The sequence below is a fragment of the Spinacia oleracea genome, chromosome 3 (genome assembly GCF_020520425.1).
Source record: "Spinacia oleracea cultivar Varoflay chromosome 3, BTI_SOV_V1, whole genome shotgun sequence".
Lineage (NCBI taxonomy): Eukaryota > Viridiplantae > Streptophyta > Magnoliopsida > Caryophyllales > Amaranthaceae > Spinacia > Spinacia oleracea.
The window spans coordinates 145,353,948-145,366,290 of record NC_079489.1 but is presented as its reverse complement, the minus strand read 5'-3'; the positions used below and the strand labels follow the sequence as shown (position 1 = coordinate 145,366,290).

Genomic DNA, 12,343 nt, shown 5'->3' with positions numbered 1-12,343 from the left:
AAAGGCATATGTCACTTATTCTGAAACGAAGAGTACAAATACGAAGTAGTACTTTTGATAATAAGACATGTAATACATATCACTTAGCTAATTGATGAAAATACTCCCGTGCAGAAACTCGAAGTCACGAGTTTGATTATTATACAAAGTAGATTTCTAACTTTTTAAATAAAAGTGGAATGATGATATAGAACGAGGGAGGGAGAAATTAAAGTACTCCATAGAGATTGAACTAAGCTAAATTAAATTGAAAACATTCGAAAAGAACATGATCTAAATCCTAGAGAGATGAAGTAAAATTCCTTTAAATCTAGGATTACAATTTATCACCTAAAAAAATCGAAAAATTATTTTTTACCACCTAAAAAACTAAAACTTGTATTTTACCACCTAAAAAAATAATTTAAAACTTGTTTTTACCACCTGAAAAATGGAAAAATAGATGGAATTGCTATATATGTAGGAGGCAAATAACTTTAATATTTGATATGTTCTATTATTCCAAGATTTCATGTGTTTAATTCTCTTTTATTCCCCTGCTTCCTTATCTTCCATGAATTCACATAAATTTTCACTATTAATTCACAAAATTGACAAATTTCAAAGGCAGTAAATAGAGAAGGGTGAAAGAGCTAAAGAAAATCACACATGGAGTATAAAAACTGGAGGAAAATTGAACTAGATAGAGACACCTAAAGGTGACCTAATTTCGTTTTCGGGTGGAAAAAAATATTAAAACTTTTTAAAGTGGTAAGATACAAGTTTTTGTTTTTTAGGTAGTAAAAAACAATTTTTCGATTTTTATAGATGGTAAAAGTAAATTATCCTTAAATGTATAATAATCTTCAAGCTAAAATTTAAAATATCACCGTCTCAGCTAATAATATACGAAGTATTATTTATAATTTCTTTTGTGATGTTTGAATCCATCCTTTTTTTTTTCTTTTTTTTATTATAATTTATTGAATTACATGGTTTTGCAGGTTTTACAATTTACTTGCTTGGTTATTTGGCATGAGAACTAGCTAAAATGTAGGATACTTAAAGTCTTGCATCTTCCTCCCCTTGCAAAGTTACCTCCATTGTATTACTAGGGTTCAAGCTGCATTTTGTGCATGATATTTCCTTGACATTTACAATTAAATTACATCATTATTGTGCATTATCGAGCACTGAATCCAGAAAATGAGAACCTTAAAGCTCAAGCTAGATCAGAACAAAATTCATTTCCTTTCCAATTAGGCAAGTGAAAATGGGCTCGTTAGCTCATTACAAAGTGAACAAGCCAGTGTGAAGAATAACATTGATTCTACAGGTGAATTTACATTTGAGGTGTACTATGGATGTATAGATAAAAAAGCTATGGAGCTCAAAATAACTTATAGCAGAAGCATATGCAGTTCATGTACACGAGACTCCTCATCGTATTATGTACAGATGGCTTGATGTTTTCAGGAAGGGATCAATAAAGCACCCTTCTTAGACATCAGGCAACTTAACCTCACATTGGAGACTCTTCGTAGCAGAATCTCCTATATACCTTTAAATCTGCAATGACATACGAAGTAATTTGGTTTAAAATTTGACCACAAAATCAGGATAAGAAAGAAATAATCAGAGGTGTTTGATTATAAGCGTTTGAATGTTCCTTCTTATGGAGAATAGCAGACTTGCAGTTACGTTAGTATTGAAGACATTAGCAGTACTCATAAATTTCATGCACTCACTATCTTCACAACAGAGATGCACAATTGTTTTAACCAATTGCCTGTTGGTTCAGTGGTGATTGAGGCTGAATTTGGTAGGGAGGATCGCGTGTTCGATCCCCTGCAACAACAATTGGAGGGGACTGAAACCTATCCACCAGAACTCGCCCCGAATCTGGATTAGCCTTAAAGGTGAACCGGGTGGTAACACCAAAAACATAAAAACCTATCTTTAACCACAATTGCCCTCAATAAAGCAACACTTGTCCAGGCAACGGACAAAAACTACAGCCTGTTTTTGGCCGGACCACTAGGTTGGAAAAATTGCTCAAACCCGTATGAATTGGGTGCCCGGGTGGGCAGATCAGGCTGAAGGGAAAATATAGCTAAAAAGTGCATTTTGGGCTGAAAACCCGCCCAAACAACTTGCACAGATGAAATTAACAAAAGCATCAAACAGATTAGCTACCTACTATTACCTTTCTGGAACGGAAGTGAATGTACAAAGCATCATAGCATTGCCCCAGATGATTTTACATACAGATGGTGCATGATTGTCAGGTAGGAAAAATCAGGCTCCATGGCAGCTTGTTCTTAGCTAGGGCTGCGGCCAAATAATGACCTTGTAGGAACTGAGGCTGGAAATTGTCCCGGAGACCACACACTAATCCCTTCCTTGGGCACTGGATCTCCATTTGCATTATCAGCCATTGGGGAATAAGGTCTTGTAACCCTTTTTAGGGGTCCCTGTATAACATTTGAAATAAGTGAAGCGTAACTCAATATAGACGGCCATTAACAAGAACATAAAAACCAGTAGTTGCTAAACAGTGTGTATGAAATTTTTGTTAAGGGAAGCATCAGGACAGAAGCAAAATGAACCAGAAGGTCACTTAGCTCAGAATCTTAAGCTACGTTTTTAGTAATTTCATCAGCATCTCATCTACTACATTATTTTCTTCTTCTCTCTTGCAGGTAGATATGACTTATATGAGCCCATTAGGGGCTCACATTAGCCATTTGACGCTGATACCCACAAAGTCTCTTTGTTTCCTTAGCAGTGAAAGGCTGAAAGCATCTGTGGAAGTATTCACAATTTCACATAATTGTTTTCAGAAATAGTTTGGGCATTGTTTCCCTTCTCCCTTTTCTTCTTATGACAAAGTTGGCTAAAACTCAGTAGTCAGTACTACAAAGTCATCATATACGGAACATGGTTTGCGGATAATATAATACTCTCTCTCAAGACCACACTCATGATAGCAAAACTCAAGAACCCAAACCTTGAAAAGACAGTACTGCCAAGCTAAGGGCTTAATAGTTGAGCAAAAGCTGTGCAAGTCCACATTTATTCCTTTGCTGGTTGTATGGTTTAAATAAATATTAGAGTAAGAATAAATGATAAAATGAACCCGTGACTTTCTCAAAAAAAAAAAAAAACCTCATCCTCACCTTTGACTGGTTAGGTCCGTAGGTGCTCATGGCTTGCTCAATTGCAGCATAAACCTTAAAAGATTGATTAGAATCGCGGTTGCACTTAACAATACGAACTTGATCCTTGGTCTCTAATGACTTGCTTTGTAGGTATAGAATGACACGTGAAGGTGGAGCATTGGGTTGGTCTTTCTTTCCATGGGTCAATTCCATAGTTACCAGGTCATCCCATAGAACATCCCACAAAATTGAACATGGATCTTTGGCTGCGCTGAATTTTCTTTGATGTGAAATAATGTTCGACGGTTGCTGAAATATTAAAAATATGCAGCGTCAATTTCAGAATCTTGGGTACTAGTAACACAAGTATCTGAAAGTAAAACCTGCAGCAAAAATATACGATTAGGATAGACAAGAATTGTCCTTTTTTTGGTACACTGTTCACTTACTTCCAGAAGTACAGCTCTACGATGGGTGACTATAAAGATTTTTCCTTTAGGCAGCATAAAATGATCTTCATAGGCATCTGATAAAGCGAATTTTCCACGCACTTTGAACAAATCTACCTGGCGAAGAAAAGATCCTGATTCTGCCAGTTGTAGAATGACCTTCATGATGAAAACATAAGAAAGGTACACGGAATTATATTTTACATGCTTGTTGATATATAGTGACACAAAATAAAGACGTAATAGGAATCAAGCAGGCAGCTCTAGGTATCCATATATAAAAGAACAATATTTAATACACATATCTTGCCATAAAAATAATGGTGAATACAAAGTTAAATGCAATCAGAACCAATAATTACCTGTCCTTGTGCTTTATACTCATCATAAGGTCGAAGCAGGTTATCACCACTAACTACACGCGGCATTCTCCTCCGTAGGAGTTGTTCTTCAGAAGTTAGAGCAGCCTGTATCTTCATTCTCATTGCATTGGCACCCTCAGTAGTTTTTGACAAAAGATCCAGCACTCCACTTACTGGTTGAGCAGCAACACCTATTAATCCTTTTCCAACACCCTGAACAAAACCCTCAACACCAGATGATTTTGCACCCTCAAGAGGCTTTGTGAACATTCCTGTTACTCCTCTGAATAGGCTTTTTGCAAGTGCTCCACCTCCTTCTCGGACAACATCACCAAAGTCACCCACTTTCTCCTGCAATAAACAAATGTTAGGATATGGCTGTGGCTTCTGGAAATGTAGGCTGGCAATTCATCTCATGATCAAGAAAATCTTCCACATATGAACTATATGAAGTATATACGATACATCCAAAAGAAAAATAAAAAGCAAACATACAGTGACTTAATTTAATACCCATCAGTCCTTACTTCTAACCCAGATACTTATCAACTTTCTGTGTGAGTTTCCATATGAAAGCTTGTCTTTCAGATGTTAACAGGTTAATAGGAGTGAACCTTCAATGTCATACTATGTTGGGTTCTTTTTTATAATTTTAAATTAAAAGAAATTAAGGAGCTTCAGAACTTTCAAGATAGAAATCTGGATTCTTAGTTTGTATACCACCTATCTATCAGCACTTCCATACAATAAGCAAAATAGAAACTAAGTGAACCCTTCTCATGACTTTACAGCAGTGACTTACAAGCAGCGAAATACATTTTCGGAATTCTAATACCAAGCAAATGACATGGACATATATCATACAAACCTGTCTTTGTCGGCTCTGGATAAATTTCTTATCCATTGATATAGCTGCAGCACCTTTACTCATGTGTTCAAGTGCACTGCTTGCATTCCCAAGAATATCCACGCCAGAAAGCAGCTGTAGAGGTTGGCTAAGAAGATCCTTTTGTACATTTGAGGTAGCATTACTGATAATAGCACTTTGTCGCATAGAAACATTTTCCACAAACCTCTGGTGTATCCTCACCTAGTTATCACAGGGAAAAGTGACTAATAAAATTGTGTTCTTATTTTAGAAAATATTTACACAGAACCAAACGACAACACAAACAAAGAAGTAAATCTGAATACAGATTTCCAGAAACGCATGGTTAATATGTAACATGAAGGCATGGTTCACGGCTGCTGTAGGAATGAAAATTGATAAGGTCTGGTAAAACCTGGAGCTGTACGCTTTCTGTAGTAATTTTTTTTTTTTTTTTGGTAGATCCATACCCTACTCTGAAAAGATTCATAGAGTTTATTGGGTCTAATGTCCAAAATGGGTGTTGAGCTTCCTATTTTTCATATTCATAGCTCAATATCCTGCCTGTATGATGAACAACAAACCTAGCACATAATAACGAAGTGGAGGAAGACACAAATATGATATATTAAAGTTGGTTAAGCTAATGTAAGAAAACAAAAGGTGAAACCTTCACCAACATTGTCAAGGAAAACAAATAAAAGGGCAAGTGGTCACACAAATCACCCGAATTCCATCACAATTCAGAGTCAGATTAGGGAAAACCAGTTAACTTGTTACGTGTTTCAGATTTTCAACTTGTAATGTAAAAAAGAAAAAAAACAAGGTATGTGGCTCAGATCTGGGTAAGGTCTGGGTCTGAAAACATACACCTTTAAGAAGAGGACCTTGAACCAGATCCAACCCTAGGACACAGATCACAGGGTTAGAAAAAAATAGACCTATAAGAGAGGTGTCTTCATAAGAAGATGTCCTGCATAAAAGGACATGCAGCATTGTGTTACCACAACCCACAGAGCAGAAAAAATAACAAGGATACCATTGGTTTTGTACCAGAAAAAAACAATTTAAGTTAAAACTAATGAGCAATGAAAGTAGATTATAGTGGAAGGGAACTCCAACTAAAGCCATTAACCAAGGAGATTCTTACTGGCATATTTTCCATATTCCCCAATGCCGTCATCAAGGATGCCCAGAAACCAAGCACACCCTTTGGTCGCTGAGTTGGTGACATAACCATTGATACCTTCAGTCGTACTTCTGAGATGTCAAGAACTCTGTAGTTTCATTAAGATTCTTGGAGTTAGTAGCTGCACATGGTAGAAGCACAAACAATACAGTTCAAAACAAACTTCTCATACCCAATTTGCATAATCCGATCAATAGAAACAGCATTTGTCTCTGCAGCATTTAACCTATTCAGGTTAATCTGTTGAATCATCTCATGGAGGCGCCATATGATTGGCTCGTGAACATTTATTAAAAAGGTAGAGTTGTCAGGTCCCTGTTAGAAATCAGGAGATGACTTTCATATTCCAAAAAATTGACCATGAGAAAGAAAACGTTACAAAAACGGGAAACGAAATCCAAGTAAGCCAATTACGTAATTTTGGAAAAGGAGATAGATAGAAAGATTACATGGAACCCTATATAAGGATAGACACACAAATCCAGTGACCCATTTGATTGTGACGTCACAGAGAATTTCAAGATATAGTCAATCTCCTCTCTGACTTTCTGTGGTCTAAAAAGCACTGGCATGGGAGTCAATGGAAGCTGATTATCCACTTGAAGTCCACGCATTTTCAATTTGAATCTGCAGAGAACGACAATGTCCGAAATCAAACAAGGTCATCAACAATTCCTGGTGCAGCCAAGCTGTTGAGATTACTAAAAACATAACATGATGAACATCCATGGGAGACAGGAGCAAAGCCTAATCAATTACAAGTAACATAACATAGTTCCATTCATCTTCTAATGTCAATTTACTAATAGAAATATTGGCTTTCCCAAGTTGAAAAGCACAGCTTGAGAAAGCAGCAAACCAGTTAGTAAAAAATGATGTGATATGTTTAGTAGATAAAGAAAGGCAGTTAATGATGTGCTGCCTAGATTGACTTGACAAAAATAACCTTGTGTATAAAAATCTTCCTATGTTTCATAGTGTTTATAATAGTTGACTTTTCACAAAAGTTAAGGAAAATAATGACGAATATAGGCTCCGTTTGTTTCAAACTTTCAACCGAACACATTTTCAGTGGAAATCTTTTTCAAAGGGAAAATACAATTGCAAAGTAGTTTTCCTTTGTTTGTTCCCTTACACAAAAAGTTATTGAGAAAAAGGAAATGGAAGGGGAAAGGAGAGGATGGATGGGAGGAGAAAGAATGAAAGGTAAGGAAGAAGAGAGGAAAATGTGGCATTCCTTCTTTACAAAAGGAAAATGTATTCACCATTAGAAAAATATATTTCCAGCCCTTGACAAAAACAAAACAAAGGGAAATTGGGAAATTATTTTCCAGGAGAAGTTTTCCATTGAAATATACGAAGCCATATACGATATGTATAGTAGAATAATGAATTAAACATACATTAAATATATAAAGATATAACAATGAACAATTAGAAGATACATTCGAAATATAGCAAAATGCAGAGGACTACCACACTTCAGGGTATTGATATTTGATCCATTGCTAAAAAAATGAAGGTCTTGTACGTAAACCGGTAGAAAAATTGTACACCAATTAATGATTAGGAACATCATCAGGAGTCTCAGGAAAACCCAAGATTGAAAGTTGGAATATTTTATATGGGTAGCCTTTAATCCCTTATATACAAAATCAAGAGAAGTCTAGGATCACACAGAACCTACAACTCAACACCAGACCTGGGGTATCCCTTTAAGTTTGCCCCATACCTTAAATTGTAACTTTTCCCACGTGCTCTCTCTTTATCTCTCTTCTCATGGGCCCATTTTATCAACCCATGTGCACAACTTACACCAAAATATTAATGAAGTGAAGTTCTCTTTATGGGGCAATCTTTTGTGGACGAGGGGAGTATATCATCAAAAGAAACTCTCAAAAAGAATTACAGGAGAAAAAACAGAAGACACCTCCTTGTTTTTTTTTTTTTTTTTTTTCTTGGTGGCAAACAAGTCACGTCTTTGTTTATAATACGTAGTATGTTTGTAGGAGGATGAAATAGTTCAGAACCACTGATAGTAAGCAAACCAGTGTAGTATGACCTACCTACTAGTCCCAGAGCCCAAGCCTGTAGAATGTGACAGAAGAAGATTTTGCACAGACAAATAAAGTATCTCTTCTGGTGTGTGGTCAATAACGGACAAACCAAGCTCTGAAAGCTCAACAACTACATGGAATTCGGCACTCGAGGTAGATGAAGGATACTCATTCTCTGGTTCTGCACTAGGAAGGGGTGATACAGATGATGGAATTCTTTTCTGCACACCTGGTACAGGGTCATCTTGAGGCATCCAATCACTAATTTTAACCACATTCATCTTCTCTTCTCTAACAATGGCCACACATATAGCTCTGGTAGGTCCACCTCCAACATTCATGGGCTGGTGATCAAATACCTCATCAATGTTGTATTTAACTGCTCTCTGTGGATCAGATCCATCTACAAATATCTCTAACAATTGCCGCCTTCCAACATCTTCCCATAAATATGAGGCGGCTGCATTTGCAGAAAGACACCTCCATGAATCACTCGCTCCATCAACTTGGCGAAAGTGAATGGGAAAAAACATAGAGCGGTTCTCAATCCTGGCAAGAGACACCTATTAGTCACTTGAGCCCATTTTTACCGGAACAAAATGAAATGCAAGCATATCATAAAATATGAAAAGAAATAAACAGGCCAGGAATGTCACAAGTTGAAAAAGCACTACTTGAACATGTAACTCACAATTTCATTCCCCTCTCCCCATTCAATTTAAAGTAAAATATCTCATGCTACTAAATTAATTTAAAATAGATTTAATCCAGTTTAAAGGAAAAGGATCAAAGCTAAAATTCCCCAGTATCATACATGTCTAGATTAATATCAAGAATTTCTACAGAGACAGATCTTTAAATATAAATAAGAGACCTTTCAGAACTCGTTACAGCATCCCAAAATAGTACTTAAATTGATCACAACATTAGCTGAAGCTCATGCTAAAATGGAATAGATGTTGTTTACAGTCATGATTCAGATATGGTAATTGAACCTGGAGCTGGAACTAAATCAAACCTGTATGGACTCGACAGTGAATTTGGACGGAAAATAACTTCATAACGTGAATTTCCAGTACCACTTCTCACTGCTACCCTTATAATCAGCTCCCTGCTGCCTGAATCACTTTCCAGAACAATGGACATCATTCCTTCCGACCCAACACTGAATGGTCTGCTCCACTTATAGCCATCCACCCGCAGCTGAAGCAAACAGTGAATGTCAATAAGCTAGGGGAAAAAATAGTGATTTTTGAATTCATCGGGACTGATGAGGATATATCTACTTGCTATACCTTTAACATTTCAATTTTAGAAGAAGAGTGCCATCGGATGACTTTTGGAGGATCTGTGGGGCGAATGTGGTCCATAGATGTAGCATGATGCTGCTGAACATACACACTAAAACCTAATCTATTTATACACAAGGTGTGTGGCTGAAAACGAATAACCTGAAAGTTTGATACACATTATCAATATTTGAAACACAGTTTTGGACAATAATTGAAAAGGCATAGCCACCAACACCAAAAAACACTACAAAAAGATAATATTCGCTAGTCCAAAACGTAAGATCAACTTTTTTTCTCTGTTCATCTCAACTTATATTGCTGGAAAAACTTAATTTTGCCGAACTGTTAAATAAGGTGAGAAGAACAGAGGCTTAAACCAAGATATAACTGCATCAAATAAAGGGATATACAAAAAGTAAGTGAATCAAATTATCCAATCCTCTTTTCTTCTACCTATTTTCCTGTTAAACTTTTTCTGGCTCCAGTTACACACCTCTCACTCTCTTAGTGACTTATTCTAAATTGTTCAACATGCAGTTGACAACTTGACATAGCATCAACATTGACATATCATGCATACATTGGTGCGTGTTTTTAAACCATAAATACCGATAAAAATCTCGCAACTTTGAATAAAGGAAATGGTAATCTGACTAATCTGGCTTATATTACTTATTTGATGTGAAGTAGAGATCAGCTAGTTGCATCTCAGATCACTGGTCTGGAGGAGACATCCTCTTGGCAACTTAGGAACAGAGGAGTGTCCTAAAAGTAGTAACTTGTACAATTAAGGTAAATTACATCTGAACCCCCATTTTTGCCACTCTAAGCAAGACCCCAGTCAGGTTAGATACCATGCCAAGAAAATGGCCAAAGCACTGGGTTGGCCATTGGCAAGGTCACATCTTATGAACTACATTGTTGCGGCTTCAATCTGGAATAAAACAAGATACATCAGAAAAAACGTTAAAAGTTTGGACCAGGCTGACTTTGACCACCTCTAGAGTTCATCAAGGTGCTTAAAAGCCCCTCTGTTATTAGAAACAACCATCGTCCCCAAGCCTCTCTAGAGTTACTTGGAGAACATAGAGAGCACACGGTGTGATATAGGCCTGATGGTCGCACAAATGAAAACCTATTTCACGACTTCAATCAAACGGACAATTAAAACCTGTTGCCTTACCCATGTAACATGATTAAGGTCCACCATTTTAGTTGTGTCACGATTACTGACTATATCCAATCATGTAGCATGATCAATAAGGCCCACCATTTTTTATCAATATGTGCACTTACAACCTGTAATTTGACCACCTTTCATTTGTGTATCTGGATTGGATTTTAGCATCTCATGATAAAAATTCACCAATCATTGATCTATTATTCTAGTTGAACTGACGGGGTGTGTTTTCTTTTTAAATTGTATGCATTTACTAGTTGAATAGTAAAAAGAAGGATATTTGCTCAACAGATTTGTATCGTATGAAGCTTTACTCCTTATATTTCTTATTTTAGTAGTTTAAATTATCATAAACCAATGAAAATAAGGTTCAAAATGCTCTAAATCCATTGGGTCAGGGTCAGGGTCAGGGTCAGCACATTTCAACCAGTGACTCAATGCTACTTAACCTACAATAACCTGAACTCAAAGATGAACAACCCAAACAGCCAAATCTTATTAGACCCGACCCGGTCAACAGGTCTAGGTATGATCAAAACAAAAACTCTCATCAAGAACACGTCAAAAAGCATCCTTTAACTTCCAAAATCAGCAGAATGATTAGAGACTTCCATCTTAAGCAGAATCTTCTTGCTGTCTCAACATAAAAACAGCATCTCCAAACGACTAAACTCCAAACTCTTACCTTTGTTCTATCTGAAGTCATGTTGAGCTGTGCTGAAAACTTATAGTAAGATCCCTCTGAGCAAAAGGCTGTAACATCAACTCTCCCCTGGATATTAGTTCAGAGTTTCACATCATTAGTGCGGTCATTATGTAAACCTATTTTCAGCGATGAAGAAAAGATCGATACATTTGAAGAGCAAAAAGGAACCTGTTTTCTCTACCTTTTTCTCAAGCTCAACAAGTGAAATACCAGGACTGTAATTTTCAGAATCATACATAGCTAGAGCAATCCCGACTTTAGGGGACAGGTATGTATCGTTACGAGATGTGAAGAGATGAACATTGCCACGTCCAACGTAATCTTGGGGGGACAGCATGCTAGGTAAGGGGCTAGTATCCGCAATCACATCCAAGACCTGCACATTCTTCCTGGGGGCAGAATGTTTCGTAGATTTAAAAATGCTACTGTCTCCATTATCAATAGGCTCGATCTCCACTATCCGATATGCCAGAGGCAGAGAAGAATCATTAACAATCCAGTAAGGCACAAACAATCTGATGAATTTGGGCGCTGCAATGGTGCCTCCCAAGTCGCGCTCAATGCTCACTCGCAGCCTCCTGTAGATCCACAAAAGTATAGAAAGGGTCTTGAGAAATACACGGCAGAGTAACAAGCACCTCACATAAATTTGATTTTCTTTAACTAAATAGAGAAAGAAGACTTATAAACGAGAGGACAATTATGGGGACGATAAATCATCCTCAAAGCCATGTACAAATATCTGTCAGCAATAATTAACAACCTGAATAATAGTAACAGTACATGAAGGATTTACGCAAAATGGTTTAAGGGCACGTGGAAGTTCAGAATAGATTCTTCTATACCAGGCTGATTTTGGTAGCAACAAATATCCAAGACCGATTAGTAGGGCTAGTGCCACCTAAATCCTAACCAATCTAGACTAGTGTAGAGATGAGGCAATTATAGCTTACTCAGACTCGAGTACTAGTGTCAGGCACGAGTACGTGTCCATCTTGGCTAAATTGTGAAAATTTTCCGTGATTTTAGACCAAAAGGAAAGTGTTGGAGTGTCCATACCCATGTCCGAGTGTCGAGGATCCGACACGGGTGCTTGAGGT

General features: G+C 37.1%; 1 protein-coding gene across 2 annotated transcripts in view; it reads right to left on the bottom strand.

Annotated features, from left to right (window-relative positions):
• Positions 1-1,207: 1,207 nt before the first annotated feature.
• Positions 1,208-12,343, bottom strand: part of LOC110795528 (uncharacterized) — a 66,849-nt gene continuing 55,713 nt past the window's right edge. For both annotated transcript variants that reach the window (XM_056840880.1, XM_022000539.2), the window contains 14 exons: positions 11,425-11,821; positions 11,223-11,309; positions 9,361-9,516; positions 9,084-9,268; positions 8,075-8,614; positions 6,458-6,635; positions 6,181-6,323; positions 5,970-6,096; positions 4,820-5,041; positions 3,952-4,302; positions 3,590-3,748; positions 3,159-3,449; positions 2,186-2,453; positions 1,208-1,548 (listed from right to left, as the gene is read on the bottom strand). In XM_056840880.1, the coding sequence (XP_056696858.1) occupies positions 2,301-2,453; positions 3,159-3,449; positions 3,590-3,748; positions 3,952-4,302; positions 4,820-5,041; positions 5,970-6,096; positions 6,181-6,323; positions 6,458-6,635; positions 8,075-8,614; positions 9,084-9,268; positions 9,361-9,516; positions 11,223-11,309; positions 11,425-11,821 (2,989 nt within the window). In that variant the 3' untranslated portion in view covers positions 1,208-1,548; positions 2,186-2,300. The remainder of the gene's footprint in view (positions 1,549-2,185; positions 2,454-3,158; positions 3,450-3,589; positions 3,749-3,951; positions 4,303-4,819; positions 5,042-5,969; positions 6,097-6,180; positions 6,324-6,457; positions 6,636-8,074; positions 8,615-9,083; positions 9,269-9,360; positions 9,517-11,222; positions 11,310-11,424; positions 11,822-12,343) is intronic.